The 17,546-nt window shown below is 49.0% G+C and overlaps 1 protein-coding gene across 1 annotated transcript; it reads right to left on the reverse strand.

Moving 5' to 3' along the window:
- Positions 1 to 896: 896 nt before the first annotated feature.
- UAP1L1 (UDP-N-acetylglucosamine pyrophosphorylase 1 like 1) lies at positions 897 to 14,258 on the reverse strand. Its single transcript, XM_030461269.1, has 9 exons — positions 13,965 to 14,258; positions 9,381 to 9,585; positions 7,765 to 7,940; positions 6,812 to 6,984; positions 5,805 to 5,998; positions 4,838 to 4,978; positions 3,112 to 3,297; positions 2,319 to 2,385; positions 897 to 1,359 (listed from the first exon to the last, which is right to left on the reverse strand). The coding sequence occupies exons 1-9, from the start codon at positions 14,239 to 14,241 to the stop codon at positions 1,273 to 1,275; spliced, it is 1,506 nt and encodes a 501-aa protein (XP_030317129.1). The 5' UTR covers positions 14,242 to 14,258; the 3' UTR covers positions 897 to 1,272.
- Positions 14,259 to 17,546: the final 3,288 nt, after the last annotated feature.

Consider the following 17,546-nt stretch of genomic DNA (forward strand, 5'->3'; position numbering starts at 1 on the left):
TCCAGATCAGGCATCTTCCTCACCACTTCCCTTAACTTTCTTCCCTACCACTTCCCTGATTTAGGAATGGCTTTGGTGTGTTCAGCCCAGGTTGGGCAGTGTCCAAAGGCTGAACAGGAACTGTGGATCATGGCCATCCTGCCATCCTTCAGACAGGGCTGACTTCACATGTGTCCTTAATTATCACATGTGTCCTTAATTAATAAGATTAGTAACATACTCCAAAGGAGGGCATCTAAAGAATTATAAGAGTGCTGGAAAACCCTGTGGTCAGAAATTGTGTTTTCCTGCTGGGTTTAAGACTTTTTTTGGTATGGTTTGGTTAAGCATTAATCTCCACCATCATGGTTGGCTCCTCTTATTGCTTTTCAGTACTTTAAGAGTCCCCTTTGAGGGATATGGTATACATTAAACAGAAAAATTAGAAGTAAAATAAATGTTACAGACAGGAAGAGCAGAGAGCTGTTATGAAAAAAATTATCATCTTTTCTTTAACTAAAAAAACCCCACATCATTACAGCTCTAAAAAGCAATCAAGTCTAATCTAAGTCTGCATATTTACTTATGTTTTCTTGGAATGTCACGACAAAGCCTGAATCAACAAAATAGTCTGTTCTGCTTTGGAGACCAAACCTCTAAGTGATGCATATGAACAGCAGCATCCCTACCTACAGAAGACTCCTCTGTTTGATCTGGTTAGAGGATGCAAATGCTGAACTGAATCCTTGATCAGTGCAGGATTAGGGAAAAGACAGATCTCTGGAAAGGCCCCAGTGCACCAAGTCATTCCATCTTTTCATGGTGGGGCCTGAAACTGATTCTTCAGCCCTGCACACAATTTAAAACCAGAAACAAACAAAACCCCAAGCCCAGCCACACAAAGATACCTAACAAGGCACTGAAGAGATTTAATCTTCATGAATGCAAAGCTGATTTATTAGGCCCTGACTGCCTCTTTTACATATTCATATGCAAAGCAAATAAGCAATATAAAATCTCTTTGGCACCCAGAAGGTATTAATCTTAATTCACATCCAAGTCTACAAAACAGACTGAGGTAAAAGGCAGAGCCATCCAAGTTACCAAATAGAACTGGTGGACGTGTCCATGTGTGTAAACACAACTGCTGCAAGGATTTGGTGTTGATTCAAAACTGCAAAGCAATTTTTCTTTCAATAATGAACTTCATATCTGACAATTTAGCAATGTCAGTTTCTATAATGAATCTGACAGACAGATCTCTGACTTGAGAGGGAAAGTCCTTCCTCCTCTTCAAGAATTTCTTAGCACATCTGCTTTGTTTTCATCGAGTACAAAGGGAGAAAGGAAGTCTTTGTTCTTCATGTACTCCTCCAGCCCCTGGGAATGTGTTAAAACAGTACTGTTAGGTTGGAAATGCTTCAGAGTGGTTACCTGCACTGTTTCTGTAAAGTCTTCATTATGTCCCCAAAGAACGAGTGACTGTCCAAAATTTAAAGGTCCCACAGCAACAATATCTCTAGTGACAGAGGTGGAAACCACTTCAGCCCCAAGGCTGAGGTTCAGGAAGGAGAAGCACTGATAAAGCAGAGAACAAGGGATCTCAGAAACAAACTTCCTGGGGAGGGGCAGGCATGGGAAGGTGTGGCCTCAACTCACATCAGAATAATCCCAGCAAAGAAAAATCAACTTAAATTTCCTTGTTTTCATTTGGCTCTTAGGATGCATCAGGGGTGATGTGGTCACTACCTGCATGTAGTGAAGATGGAAAGTTTTATGACCACCTTTCCCTGCAGCACCAACAGACCCTCCTGCAGTCCTCTGCTTCTTACCCTGTCTGACTAAAAGACAGGAAAGTTTCTCTTCTTGCTACTAAATGGAAGCAGCTTTCCCAGGACCAACTATTTTCAAAGGGACCAGGCTGAGCAATCTGTTCCCAGATGCAGTTCCTCTAAAGCCAATGCACATATCACACTTCTGACTCAGTATTTACTCACAGTGGGGGACAGGAACAAATTAGCATCCAAGTGAATACAGTGACCCCCGTGGATTTTGTAATCTGAGTATTCAGCACTTTTCGTTCAGAAGATCTTAAAGGACTTGTAAGATTTAATGAAACTGCAGTCTCACTGCAAATCTCATTTTATAGATAGCTAAACCTGAGAGTGAACAGAGTGCTGAAGAGTGAACCAAGAATGTAAGGCAGAGCCCACATCCTAGTTCCCTTCATCTTACCATTTCTCAGCAAGCTCAAGCTAGAGAAATCCTCTGTGTTTGGAAGGAAAGCAGAGGCAAACCTGCACACTCTTAAGAATTCCTTCACAGATAGTTATTCTCACCTCACCAAAGTAAGACACTAATGGAGAAATCTCACACACAGCCGGAGGATCTTCAGTTCCTGAGAGACTGGAGGAGAGAACACAGGATTAACCTCTTGCTATGTCTGAAAAACAGAGCACCTTCTTTGCAAGATCATCAAGAACAGAACATCCAGAAGGGTAAAACATCTGTTACCTTCAGAGGCATCCAACATTATTTGAATGTAAAGCACGAATACAAAATGGAATTAGCAGGTCCCAGTCATTTCCCATCAAAACAAGAACATTGCTTTTATTCAAGTAAACTGAACAGGGTTTATTGAACCATGAGTTGATGAAATAATAGTCCCATGTATTAAAAGCAGGTTCCTGTTTGGTGTGATGCAGGAAATACCTGAACTGGTAACTCCTGTAACACCTGATCCTTCAGCCCACCTGGAAATCCTGCTGGCCTTTAGGCACTGGGGCCACCAGAACAGTGGTGAGGACTACAAATCAGAATTCCTTGAGCTGGCTGAACCCAGATTGGTGGTTAAAGGTTGTCCCTGCCTAACAAACTCCTGCAGGAGGAATCAACTCTTGATCCCAAGGGCAGGACTCTGCCAGAAATAAAGCCCAGAGCACTGTGCACTCTGTCCAGAGCACTCACAAGCACTGATGGAGCATCTCTGTGACAGAGATTGCTCAGAAAGGACCAGCTGAAACAAAATCACCCCGTGATCAGACTAACACTGAGTTTTGCAGAGCACAGAAAGTGCACCAGCCAGCTGGCACGGTGTGGCAGAGAAGCTGCAAAGGTCACAGAGGTTCCTACCTGAGTTTCTCTGGTATCCTGCAACCATTTGCATCCAGAAATCTGGCCCCAGACTTGAGTGCCCAGCGGTAATGCTGGGCCAGGAGGGCTTGTCGAGCAGTGGTAGGAGTGTCTCTGTCAGCTGTGTCTGCATTTTTTAGTGGTGAGAACTCTTCTTCTCTCAAAACTTCAAATGCCACAAAATTCCTACCAATGAGGGGGAAAAAAATTAAAACCCAAACTAACCCTCAGCTCCACTGATGCAACAACAGCTTTCATGGGGAAAAGCTCACGTGTTTTTCAGAGAGCAGCAATGTATGCAGCCTGGGGCAGTCAGGATAAAGCAAGTCCAACTCTTGTCTGAAGAACAAAGAAGTACCAGGATTGTGTGATGGAAACACACAACAAGAAGCCTAGTTTTTCTTCAGACATAACAGCACCCTCACAACCCTCCAGAGCTGTGCACAGGTGAGAGGAAAAGCAAGAGTTCTGCAGAGAATCCACAGAAAGCTCTCAAGGCACTGATGGGCAGAAAGCCTCAGTTCAGAGTCCAGCAGGATGGGGAAGGCAGCAATGCCCAAAGCTCAGACACAGTCTCCAGCTTCAAGGCTCAAAGCACTGTACCCTGCTCCAAGAAACAACCACTCTGCTTGGGAGACTGTAGGCAAGGATCAAGCAGACACCAGCTCCCAGGGATGAGCAAGCAATACGGGAGGATTCACAGCTGAATGTTAAGTACAGATGTTTACCAGAAATGGGAATGCAAATTAAGAAAAAAAAAAATCTCACAGCAGCATCTGTGTGTTTCTGCATTTCCTGTGTGAAGAGCAGCTGCCAACTTGATTTTGCACTATTGTTCAAAAAGCACAAGGAATCACTGTTTGTAAATGAGTCCTTTCCAATCCCAGAACTCAGCACTGGTGCAGTCACAGTGGTTTTGCCTTTGATGTAATACTTTACTGAGCATTTGTCATGGAACAGAGAAGTCTACAAACCCTGGGCACTCTGACCTAAAATAAATCCTCAAAAAAGAAAAGCACTTTTCCCAGAGATAATTCAGTTTGCCTCAAGCCTCTTTCTGCCATTTACTTAACCCAAAACCAGAATCTTTACTGCTGAATTCAGGACCTCAGAAAATAGGTGTTATAAGAACACTTGTGCTAAATCCCTAAATTATTGAAATTCCACATTCCCTAAAAACAAAGTACCCTGCTAACACTATGTCACCTCACTCTCAGCTTGGCAAGTCAACACTGACAGTTCCCACAGCAACACTAACTTGTCCCCAGAGTGCTCAAGCAACCTCCTTAATGAGCACAAATGAGACCTGCAGAACACACACCAAAAATGGAAGCAGAGCTGTGGTTGCCATGGAAGCCACAACCCTGAAAGACCCAATTTTTGTGAGTCTGAATACTCCACCATGGGCTTGTATTAAATGGTGGCTTTGCACCTGATTTCCATTTTTCTCCTTTCTCTTACAGGTTGGTGCAGCCAAGATGTCCCAGGTGAAATGAACAGCTCTGGAAGCATGATCAGAGGAAGCCTGGCAGCTGCCAAGCATCCTGTGCTCACACCTTGCAGAACCTTGCAGCATTTTGGTTGTGTTGGAGCTTGGTGTAGATCCAAGAGCCTTTCCACCAAGCCACCCACAAGCCACACGCTCCCTGGCAAGCTCTGTTACAACCTAGAGTCATTCAAACATTCAGAAGGGGAGGAAAAAAATAAAATCATGTCTGCCACTAACTTAGAGAACTGGAACACATCAAACACAAACTTCTCCAGCTTTATCCCGTTTGGTTTTAGCGGTTTTACCAGATTTCCCTCCTCGTCGATGTAGGGCACCTTTTTTATGGCTACGTGATGCCTCAGCTGCGGCTCATATTTCCTGCAAAAGGAGAAGAAAAGTTGGTTTTACTTCATGCTCACTTAGAAAAAAGTGCTACACTTCTGGGAAGCAGATGGTTTATTACTGCTGGATGTCACCTCTCAACTACTCTGGGTGTTGCTCTCTCCAAAGTGACCCAAGTCACATCCACAACTTGGATCCAACTTGGATCTATCTTGACCCAAGTCACATCCAAGAAATACTTCAGTGAGCAGAGCAGTGGCACTCCCTGCACCAGTGGGACATGACCTGGCAAATAAGGAGAGGGAGGATGTAGTGGCCTGCTGAAATTCCAAGCAGAGTTAAAGATGACACAAATCTGACCAGGAAGGCGATGAAGCACAGCAGATCCCTCACACAAGAGTAGGTCAAGCCCTTCAGGAGGTCGTGTGGCTGCTCCATGACTGCCCAGCATCACATCCCTACCTCCCAACAGTGAGGTGCAGAGCCCTTCTCCAGCTTCACCCTCTCCTCCAGTCTCTGTTGTACCAAGAGATGCCATGGGTGACATCCCTGCTTACAACCCTCCCTGTGGAGCTGCATCCCTGACCACATCCTCGAGCACACTGCAGCCACCAGCAAGGTCAGGCACTGGTGTAACTCAGTCAATTTAGCTACACCAAAGCATGAGACCTTTTCAATGGGTTTGGTCAGAAAGGTGCCCTGAGCTGTCAGAAAGGGACACCACTGTTCTGAATTATTTGGAGGAGAGAGGAGGTGAAGAGCAGAGCAGGAGGTACCCATAAATGACACTACAGAGTATGAAACTGAAACACCCACTCATGGAGGCATTTCTGGGCTGCCTGGCAGGTCTACTGGGACTTACTGGGCCACCATCTCCAGGAACTCAACTGTGAAGAAATGGTTGCAGATATTGCCAGTGCTGTACAGCAGTCCCCCCTCGGGGCTTTGCTGCTGAGCTGTCTCCAGGCTGATCTCACTGTACTCCACCACCTGGTAGAGGCCATCCACACAGCACACCACCCCAACTGGCTCCGTGGGATAGGACTTCTCCACCACCTGCAGCCACAGGACAAAGGGCTATGACTAGGAGGAAGGAAAACCCAGCACTATTCCAATTTCCAGGCACAAACCATCCTACAGGACCATCCTACATGGATCCCCCAGCATCACGGGAGCACAGGCAGGGAAGTGCCAACTGCATGGAGAAGCCTAGAGGCAAATATTGCCCAACAAGTGGGTCCAAAACCCAGTACTCAACCACTTAATTGCACAGTTACTCAAAAGACAAACCAGTTAAAAGAAATCAGCATACTGTGGGGCACTTCTCTTATCAAGGAATGTGGCAGTAAATGGAAGATGTTTGGAGATATTAACCTTCAGCTCCCTGTTTGGATGAACAGTGTTACTGATGAGATCAATACAAATGCCTCCTCAGGCACCTGCTACTTCAGGGTGACAAATCCAGGCTGGTTTGTCTGTCCCCATCTCCCACAGTGGGGGATAAGGAATAATTAGACTTATAGGTGCTATTATCAAACACAACCCACCCCAATCCAGCTTCTAGCTAGCCCACATGCCTTTGTAGAAAGGGCAGGGCAGAAAGGGGAAGCAGTTCCAGTCCCTGGCTTCCTGTGCAGTTACAGTCCCTGCACAAAGTGAAGTTGATTTTCCACAGGACTTTGGGAAAAGGGGAGGACACCAGTAGGTAGGAATCCCAAGGGCAAAGCAGGAAGCAACAATTCCTCTGAACCTCCTCAGAACAAGCTCTGAACACCCTGCTCCACCTAAGCTCACCCAGCCAGCGGCTCCCAAGTGCAGCCAGACCTTAACTCCCAGTGAGAAAATGGCCCAGCATTAGCACTGCCTCACCTTTGCACCACAATCTGCCCCTCTGGAAACACAGAAACCTATGAAGACTGGATCTGCCATTTTCACAAGGATATTGTCCACACAGTATACGTGGACATACTGGATTCCACGCCGCTTCATGTCATCCAAGATCTTATTATCCACCAGAGCTCGGTATAAGCCACCATTGCCATCTGCACCCAAGAGAAAAGAGAAAGCCCTGGTTAATTAGGTACCCTGAGGGGTTTTGAAAACCCCCCAGAGGATGGAAAAAGCCTGTTACATTTCTTCTCTTCCAGTGCAGAGCAAAAGCATATTTAAAACTCAGCCTGGAGAAAAAGACTAAAATAAACCTTACCCTTTGTTCACATCCCCACCACAACTTCCCAATACCATTTTTAAGACCTGAACTGCAACTGCACAAAAGACACCACACATCACCCTTTCACAGATTTTGACACCCCTGGCAGTGCACAAAACCCACCCTGCAGCCACAAAAATGCCTCACTGCAGCATGGCATTGACCAAACTGCCTTCACTGAGTCTCTCACCATACCCAGGCCAGGAGAAGAACGTTATTAGGTGACACACTGCAATCATTGGGTAGAGAGTTAATCTTCTTGATGCTTTTTTATCCATTTCAGCTGACAGCCTTGACCTGGAGCCTGGTTTCTGACAGTAAGGCAGCATCCCAGGGACTTTGAGCACATCCTTGCCAGGGCTTTCCTGACCTCCAGCTCCACCCCTCCTTACCTTGTCAGTACTCCCAGGATTTAATAAAAAGCATCCACTGTGGACCAATCTCCAGCAAGATCTAAACAGAGATTGCTACACTTTTGATAACCACCCCACACTGATCAGAAGCATTAACACTGACCTCCAGACACTGCTCCATGTGCCAAGGCTGGCTGATGGCTGGTGATAATTCCCAACATGTATTAATTACATTACTGTGAGAGTGAACAGCAGAGTACCTGGAGCCATAGCAATTTTCCCTCTCTCCTCCAAGATGGCCTTCCCATCAAAGGTGACAGCAGGCAGCATCCTCTGTTCAAACATGACCACGTTGGATCTGTCCAGGTTGAAGTAGTCATGTTGGACAAAGAACTCCTCTGTGGGCCCCAGAGTGAACTCACTTGTCATGATGTACCTGGGTAGGAATGGGTGCTGAGCAGCAAGCAAGGGAAGCAAATAACAAAACTACAAATGGAATATAAAAGGGAGGAAAATCAAGTGTGTTAAATAAGACACTACAGAATCCTGCACTGTGCCATCAAGCAGGAGAGCTCCCTTCCAGAACTCATCCAAAAGGAAGGAAGCACAGGGTCTTGTGCATGACCCTACCCACTCAGCTCAGGACACAAGAGCTGTTCCCTGAATGTGAACAACATCTGGATTTCTGGAGGAGCTGGAAAACAAGGAAAAGGACAATACAATGGCCTCCTTCACCCTAGATTCAAACTGATGTTAAGTGTCCAAAGAAGCACTGAACAACACAAGGTGCTGGGAATGAGCTGTGACTCCCAACAGCCCAGTCTGCCAGTGCCTCATTGATGCCAAGGTGAGCTCAGCATTTTCCCATGTTAGCTGCACTTGGTTTTCTTTTAAGATTCTCTATTTCCTCCTCTCCTTTTCAGCCCTCCCTTTCTGTTGTCTGTCCCTCCACTACTTTCTTCAACAGTGGCTAAAAACCATCTTCATGCTATCCTGTAAACATTATCAGCAGATGTTGCACCCTGCAAACAAACCATCCTGGCTTTCAGCAGCACCAGGGATGGTACATTTGCAATTCAGGTGATGTACCATGGTTTCAGAAAGAAAAACATGGCAAAAACCCCACATTTGATCTCTAATCTGTAAAATGATGTGCTACCCTGAAGGCCTCTGACAAGACCTTGGCTCAGCCCAGAGAGTGATTTCATAAAGATATCTGTAAGGAAAACTTAGCAGAAAACTCCCAGGAGCATTCTGCAGTGCCTGCCTCTCTCTCACCCACCCCATTAAATGGGGAATTCATATTTTGAACCTCACAAAGATCCAGTCTCTTTTGAAGCCTGAAGGTTTTGAAAATCAGAAGCAGCCAGGAGAGACAGCAGCCAGCTGTAAACAACCACAGCAGGAGGTGGCCTGAAAATGGAGCATGACAAGCATTTCCCACTGTGAGGGAAAGGTTTTTTGCTGCAGCAGAAACTGCAGGTGAGAGGAGGAAAAAGGTCTGGGAAGGTGAGCTCTAAGCCATTCCTCCCTCCATTTAGGAACCCAAGGAAGAACAGCACAGATGAAATCTCTTGCAAAACATCTGAAACAGGCTCCGAAAAGTGCTGTTTATAGTGTTGTGAGATGCTCTACTTGAAAAGACAGCGTGGTGCAGCTTTGAGGGCAGTGCTCAGTCCCTCAGCTCTGCAATCTGCCTCTTCCCAACCCTGCACACCCTCCTCCAGCTGCCACTGCAAATCCTGCTGGCAAAAGGCTCTTCCTTCCCTCACATGTGCCTGTCCAGCACCCAACAAAGTGTCTCTAGAAGACATTGCAGGCAAGACTGCCATGCCAAGAGCCCTGCACACTAGATGTAAGGATCCAGGTCACCTACCAGGGGATGGTGCACCTACAGAGGTGTCTCTGGCCAGCCAGCTGCTCCACTTTGCGGATTCTTTCTGCCTGGATCTGATACAAGGTCTTGCCACTGGGCAGCCCCACGTTGTACATGCCCTTGGGGTAGCTCACTCCCAGGCGAGTTCCTTGTCCTCCAGCCAGGAGCAGCACTGCCACCTTGTTCTGTGAGATCTGGTACAAGCCTAAAGATGAGAAAGAAGCCCAAGGGAATGTAAGAATCACACCAGCATTCAACACCCCCTGCTTGTCTCCTGAGCCTTTCTGTAGGGCTCAGGCAATAGGCAGAAGCTGCCACTTCAGTGCCCACTGATGGTAGTTGAGAGAGGGATGATGCTTCAAGCAATGCTAAAACATTAATTTCACCTCTCTGACACAGCAGTTTCCTGACCTACAGCAGTGGTTGATGTAACTGGTAAGACATGAGCTGCAGCTTAGGAGGTTCAAGATGGACATTAGGGTGAGTATGGGGCATCTCCTTGAGGTTTTCAGTGCTTACTTTGATAAAGCCATAGCTGATTGACTGGGAATGGTCCTGGAGACCTCCAGACATCCCTTGTGACCAGCATTTCCACATCCCAACGAAGCTCAAGTCTCATTGTCTTCAGTGCAGAATGGGCACTTCTGGAATAGATTTTGTCCCTAACCTGTACTTGTGTTTTGTTTCTGTTCAGCTGCACCAATGACACAGCCAAACCTGCAGAAGCCACAATTCCCACAGCCTACCCAAAACCAGTGTAATTTCTCCCAATAAACCAGGAAAGTCCAGACCTTGGGAAAGCATCAAACCCCATAATAAACACTCAGCTCCTTCACAGTCCTTGTTCCCTGCCTTCTCTCAAGCCAGCATCACAGCAACAACTGACAAAGCATTTACTGGGCATGGCTGAGCCAGACACAGCTCCTGTGGCCCTGGGCTTCATCCCAGGCTCTGAGAAGAAGACAAACACCCAACTTCAACCACATCTGAACCTCATATATTCCTGACTTGGACTGAAAGGCACAGGGACCAAAGATACTGAATTAAAATTAAAACAGTATTGTTAAACTGGCTGCTTAAATGAGCAGTAGAGGGAAAATACCAATTGCTGCTCTAACAACCTGGCTTAGTTTTAATTGTTCAAAAATCTAGCTTTTAGCAATAAAACCTGATGTAAGTCAACCATGGCATTGCAGTAATACTATTAACCACCTCATGCATAAAAGTTTCAGGCCCACCACAGCAACAACACTGTGTTTCTACCAGACATACCCTTTCTGAAAAAGCAGGTGATGTCCAGGCACCCCGAGGGAAGCCCATTCTCATGACTTAAGATTTCATAAATAAACCATATACAAGCTGTAAAAGCATCTGTGCTTGATTGATACCATCATCCCTAAGGCTATCCAGAAAATGTGATTGCTTCATTTGTGTCTAAAATCTAAAAGCCAATCAAACCAGGCTAAGTTACACTGCATCAGAGACAGTAGCAATTATATATAAACATATATTTTAACTATTTATAAATACCTTGGGTGTTCCCAAAACTAAGTTCTGAGTGGCCTAGTTCTTTTAACCAGTATGTTTTATCGTGAAAAGGAGTAAGGGGACAGACAGAAGGCATGATTTCATTATTTCAGCTGTTCAGTCTTTTTTTGCAGTGGACACAGTGCAGGCAGGAGCTGCTGGGGACTTGGGCACCCACGGGAAGAGCATGGGCCAGCTCAGCTCTCACCCAGCTCAACACCACCAGCAGCTCACTGGAAATGAGATTTTCAGAACCTGCATCCTACCAGAACCTTTTGGACCCACAATCCATGCAAAGCCTGTGCTGGAATGTACAGTGTGGGGACCCAGGGGATGAGGACACATCCACAGGGACACGCAGCATGAATGAATGGTTCAGAGGCACAAAGCTTCTCTCCTGATTACCCTCCTCCGGGAAATAAAACTGAGGGCTCATTACCACCTCCAGCACTCAGCTGGCTCCTAAAAAACAACCCAAGGGCAAGAGAAGCACTGCATCCCCCTCTCCTGGTAGCAGGTCAGACACGCTGCCTGCCTGCAGGGCTCATGTTGCCCGGGGACACTGATATTTCAGAGCCAAGTGAGCTTTGTGGTGGCCCCAGACTCACTGAACCCTCTGGACTCCTGCAAGCACTGATGGCAGTGTGTGTGAGACCAGGCCAACCCACACCATTTGCCTTCCATTCCCTGCTAGAAATGGCAGCACAAGGCAGGTACCCCAGCTCCTCACTGGCCAGGCAGGGCAGAAGATGAAGGACCCAGTGTGGTTAAAACCATTAATTTAACTGCATGGTCCTGACCCAGACCCATTCACTGGTTCCCATCCTCCTCACAACACCTGCAGGAGGCAGTGACCACCACCCGAGCTGGTCCCCTGACAAATGCCACGTCTGGGCTCCACCATGGTACCAGTTGGTCACTGTCACCCTCCTCTGCCAGGCTGGAGATGAGAGCAGAACTGGTGAAACCCTGGTTGGACCAAGCACACGTGGCCCTTGGGTCACCAGAGTTTCCTTCTTCTCCTTCCATCACCACTCAGCTCTGTCAGCAGAGCCTGACACAGCAGAAAAGCCCTTCTGCCCTGTGACCCTGCCACTTCTATCTTCGCCTCTGTTTGGAAATTTTTACTCCCCTGCCCACAGGGAGGGAGTAAAACCTCTTTGGCAGCAGGTTTAGGTCAAGGCTGTGCAGACGTGACAATTCGGGCAAGTGTCTCTCTGACCACAGCTGGTTTTTTCTGGCTTCCTTTTTTTCGTCATGATTATTTTTTCACAGTGTTGTTCTTTTATAAAGAAGGGAGACATATCCAAACTTGTGTAATTAAATGGATCAGAGCATACACCACGAAAAAACGCATGATGTCCATGTGAGATGTGCTGTGAAGCCAGCGTGGAAAAATTGCTAGAATTGACCCATCCTGCATTTGTGCTCTTTAAGTAAAGGTACAGAGTCTGGAGATGGTGGAATGTGGCCAGTGTGCCATGACTACCATAGATACAGCCCTGTCACAGGTACTCAGTGTGATAACTCCAAGAAAAACTGCATGGCAGGTGGAGTGGAGATCTCTGGGACCAGTCAGCAGGCTTTGCCTCTCTTCCCCCCTGCTGGGTAAGGCTTGAACACCAGTGTATCCCATTTCCCTTTACCTCTGTAGAGTCTCTTTTATACTATTAATTTCTACATCTGTGGTTTCTGGACAGGCTCCCCTCTTTCCCTCCCTACAGAAAATCTCTATAGAGCACTCACAGCCCAATTATTTTGCACATGCTTCTTTCTGCAGACCTATCACTGTCAATCCAAAAGAACTTGTACACTATTGCTTTAATAAATCACACTATTCATTAATCTTGGTGTAAGAAAACTCATTTAGTGTGACCAAATTCCAGCACGTGTCCGTGGTAGCTTCTTTACCAGTGTGCTATCAGTAGTGTATCTGCATCCTTGTTTTCTGGCCTACTAAAGGCTAATTGGCTGTAAGTCAGAACCTAAGCCCAGCTGCCCCCAGCTCCTCTAATACCTGAGGGTCAGCTGGATTGCCAGAGGGCTTCTTTTCTGCCAAATTTCTTTACTCACTTCAATGCAACAGGGGAGCACAGCCCCCCCGTATCCAGCCACCGCCTTCCCCATCACCCCCACTCTTTATACATCCACGGGATAACCAAGGGAAGCCACCATCCTGCAAAAGACACCTATGCTGGGCTTTTCTGGGCTTCCTCTACACAACCCATCTGTTCCCAGATCCCATCTCCTCCTATGCCACACAGGGCACAGCCTGCACGGGGCTCCAGGACAGCCCCCACGACAGCCCAAAACCAGCTCTGGGAGCTCGCCCGATGCAGGACTCAACTTCAGCAGTGATGCAAACCCTCTGCTGTCACCCCCCAAAGGAATTCACCTGCGAGGGGCAGCGTGACCCCGGCCTTACCCCGTGTCCTGCCGACCACACGCTGCCCATCCTCAGCCACAGTATTTAACAGCTGAGAGTACAAATTCAATGTTTCAGCCCCAAAATGCCTCCATAGCCCCTGCCGGGCACCAGGCACCTGGATGCCCGTCTTCAGCGACCGTCGGCACAGCCATAATCCCGGATCTCTCCCCACTCACACTCAGCTTTCCCGGCCTGATCCCAAACCCCTCCAAAATGCGGGGACACTGCACAGTCTGCCGGACCCTCAGGGGCTCCGCCGCAGTACCCGCTCCCTGTCCCCGGAGAGCCCCTGGGCTCAGCCCCGACTCCCGCTGCGGGAGCTGCGGAGCGTTCGGAGGAGCCTCTGGAGGAGCCTCCCCAGCATCCCGCACCTCGCACCGGGGCAGGGGCCAAGGCCCGGGCCGAACCCATCTTGCCCGCGCTCTGCCGGCTTTAAGTCATCCCCGGATGGTTATTAGGGGAAGCTTCGGTATTTTTAGCACCGAGCGGCGGCAGGGCCGCGCTGGAGAACCCCGCCGGCGCCGACACCGGCGTCTCCCGCCCCGGCTCTCGGGAAGACGAGCTCGGAGGGGCCCCACGGCGGGCCGGGCCCCTCAGACCCCCCGCCCCAGCCCCCGCTTCCCGCTCACCTTCCGCCTCCCAACGCTTCAGCGCTGCCGGGTCGCTGCGGCGGGCGCTGCCCAGCAGCCGGGTGGGGAGCGGCTCCATCCGCCCGTCCAGGCGCTCCGGCGGGTCCCGCTCCCGGGCCCCGGCGGCCGCTGCCAGCCGGCAGTGTTCGCCCAAACCCGGCGTCAGCGCCGCCAGCAGCTCCCCGCGCTCCGCCGGGCCCAGCTCGGGCCAGAAATGCAGGAGGTGACTCTGCCCGCACCGAGCCAGCCGCTCCTGCACCTCCTCAGGAGGCCCCATGGCCCCGACAACGAACTCTGCCCGACGGCGGCAGCTGGAGGGGCGGGGACGACCGAGCGGGACGGGGCTGGGAAAGGCGGGGCCGTGAGGGAAAGGCTTTGGATGTTGGATACTTGGGCTTGGGTACACCTTCAGCACTGATTCGCACAGCGCTGTCCAGGGGAAACTCTCTGTCCATGGCTTGGACCCATGTACACTGCAGAGGGTGAAACACTGATGCCCCCCGAGAGCTGTGGTGAGAGGGCATAAACCCAGCTGGGGGGCAGTGGGAGCCCAGCGAGGCAGGAGGAGATGAGGGGACAGAGAGCTGCTCAGACACAGCCACCCCTCTGCTTGGGACCAGAGCTGGGGGAACTGGACCCCATCCAGATGTGATGGTCGAGTCAGGAAGAATCCGTTACAGATTTCAAAGCTTCTGGTTCACTCTCTGTTCCCTATTTCATGTGACTCAACACAGCTCCTGCTGGGGCAGAGGCTTGGGTTTCAAAAACTCTCTGTGCCTGTTCATACGCTGCCTCTTCCTGCTGTGGCTGCATTCCCAGCCTGCCCTGTGTGTGAGAGTGTGCAGGTCCTTCCACAAGTGGTGCCTGAATAACTGGCAGCCCTATTCACCAGAAAAGGCTCTGTCAGATCCAGATGATCAATAAATCCAGCCCTGCCCTTTTCTGCAGAACTTGTGCTGCCTCTCCTTGCAGGAACCTCAAGATGTAGCCATGGGATCTCACAGCTATGGAATCTCACAGCAGTGGGATCTCAAAGCCATGGATGGGTTTTCAGCTCTCAGAAAAGAACCTCAGTGAATTCTGCTGTGGCTGGTGAATGTGCTCCCACCCCTCAAATCCAGCCATCTGCCAGAACAGGTTGGTCCTGTTGCACAGAATTCCATGGCCTGGTTCTACAACCTCATGGCACCTGTGGGGGTAGAAGTTTTCTTCTGCAAAGCAATAAAACAAGTGGCAGGTTGGAGCAGATATTTTCGGCAGGACAAACTGAGAAAGCAGGAAGGAGGTAACACTTAGGCCAAATAAAACACAAACATGCAGGTAGAACAGGAAATTCAGCATTAAAAAAGCTCCAACACCCTGAAATCAGACAGACAGCAAACACTGCTCTGCTGTGGTCAGATATTCTACCAGGAGAGAGGCAGAGCCCCTAATTTTTATCATCCTGCTTCAGGCTTCCATAGGTAAGTATCCATGAGTATGTTCCCTGGAGAAATAAAGTATTGCAGTAATTTCCTGAATAAGGTGAGAACCTGGGCAGTTCATGGCTGTGGTGTGACTGCTACCACACGCTGCCCACAGCCACCTCTGCTGTAGCTGCTTTTATTGGCAGCAATGCAGAGTTTGCAGTAGGGCAGAGCAGTCACTAGAATCTAAGGGGATGCCTTCCAGCATCTGTCACCCTTCCATTTAACCCCCAAACTATTCCCTATATTAAAACTCATCTTGCTGCTAAACTCATCAGCTGGAGGAGTGGGGGGTGATGCTGGACACATCACTGCCATTTCCTACCCACAGAGATTTTTGCTTTGTGGCCCCAGGCACATGGCAGAGTGAGGAAACAAAACACTCACCTCCCTGGACAGTTTATTTTAGCTTCCCACCCGCTGCTCTTCTCCCAGCCCTCGTGACAACCCCCAAGCCACCAGGCAGCCACCAGACTTCCTGATCGCCAGCCCTCTGTGGGAAAAAACAGCCTGGAGGGAAGAAAAGTCACTTTGTGAGAAACTTCTGACCCCTCCAAAGCAAACAGAGCATATCCTTGAGAGGCTCCAGAAGCAGCAAGATGGAAAACATGATGGCATCTCAGAGCTGGGAAGATCAAACAAGAAAGGCTTGTTTGGGGAAGATGTGCTGCATCTCCCTGACCACATTCCCCTCACCATTTCTAGCCCCTGCCCAGAGGTTTCCTGGGGACAGATGTATTTCTGAGTTGACACTTTTGCTAAATCCCTGGAAATGATTCCCTACACCTCCTCAGCTCTGGTCAGTGTCGTGTAGGAAGGTGTCCCAGGCTCCACCACCACCACCAGTGCTGTGCTGGGGTTTGGTGCAGCTGCTGCCACCTCTCCTCCCAGTGATGTGTGACCTGCCACCAACCTTCCAGGGGACATCAGCTGTCCAATACCCTCCCCAGAGAGGACCAGTGTCACATTGGGTGCCACTGCAGCTTGGAGGAAAGAGGAGTAACTACACTGTTTATATTTAAAACCCCAGAGACTGCTCCATCAATCAGAAGAGGCTTGGGCTGGCCCCAAGATTCAGTGGGAGAAAACAAAACAAAACAACCCCCTAGAAGACCTTTTCCAGGAATTTTCCAAAGCTCCCTAGCCTCATTCCCCCAAGGACAGTGAGGACAAGGACATGTCTCTGTTTGATGGTGGCATCCTGAGGGCTCTTTGGTGTGGCACATGTCAGACCAGAGCTGCACTGGGCAGCTGGATCCCAGCTCCCTGGAACCAGAGCAGAAAGCTCCACATGGAGGAGCAAGAGGACACAGTCAGTGCCAGGAATTGTTTCTGGTATCTCTGCTTGCTTTCCTGGTGGGATAGACCGGCTGGGCAGGGAAATCAGACAAAAGACATTAAGATTGTTTTGAATTCTCCCTAATATTCCCGGCTGTTCCAGCAAGCCCAGAGATGTGGCAAGAACCCAAGGAAAACCTCATTTTCCTGCAGATTTAGCCTTTGCTGAGCAAAACAACCTGATGTGCTGATTGTATCAGAGCTGAGCAGTGTCTCATGCACTGCCTGGTTTCTGGAGCAAGCAGGGAAGGGATGATGCACCAGTTCCTTCTCTCTGTATCCCACACAGGTGTTAACCTGTTCAGTCAAACATGGATAAGCCAAGCAGAGATCTCAAAACAGGTAGGACAGGTCCAGGAAACTTATGAAAATAAATGCTTAGAGGAAAGCAGGCTGGGAACAGCCTGGTCATAGCACAGAGGAGAGCAACCAGCAGTTCCTTGATAGAGAAAAGCCTGGTGAGGGTCCCCAGAGGTTGTGGAAGGTGTCCATGGATTACAAAGAGAGTGGCTTTCCTTTCTGTAAGGATATGGTGTTTCTAAGGTGCAAAAAGCATAGAACAATTTTGGCTGGATCATCAGATCCAGCTGTTGCCCCAGCACTGCCAAGGCCACCACTAACCCATGGCCCTCAACACTACATCTACATGGTTTTGAAATCCCTCCAGGGATGAGGACTCCAGCCCTGCCCTGGGCATCCTGTGTCAGGGCCTGACAACCTTTTCCAAGAAGGAATTGTTCCCAACCTCCTAAACCTCCCCTGGCACAGTTTGAGGCCA

Source organism: Calypte anna, chromosome 17, assembly GCF_003957555.1.
Source record: "Calypte anna isolate BGI_N300 chromosome 17, bCalAnn1_v1.p, whole genome shotgun sequence".
In the NCBI taxonomy this organism is placed as follows: domain Eukaryota; kingdom Metazoa; phylum Chordata; class Aves; order Apodiformes; family Trochilidae; genus Calypte; species Calypte anna.

What these genes read in the sequence shown, in the direction of transcription:
- UAP1L1 (XM_030461269.1), bottom strand. Translation starts at nt 14,241, where the DNA reads ATGGGGCCTCCTGAGGAGGTGCAGGAGCGGCTGGCTCGGTGCGGGCAG. An exon ending in GATGTGTTCCAGTTCTCTAA is followed by an intron (nt 3,298 to 4,837) that starts GTTAGTGGCAGA and finishes CCTCATTGGTAG; the next exon opens with GAATTTTGTGGCATTTGAAG. An exon ending in TAGTGTCTTACTTTGGTGAG is followed by an intron (nt 1,360 to 2,318) that starts GTGAGAATAACT and finishes ACACATTCCCAG; the next exon opens with GGGCTGGAGGAGTACATGAA.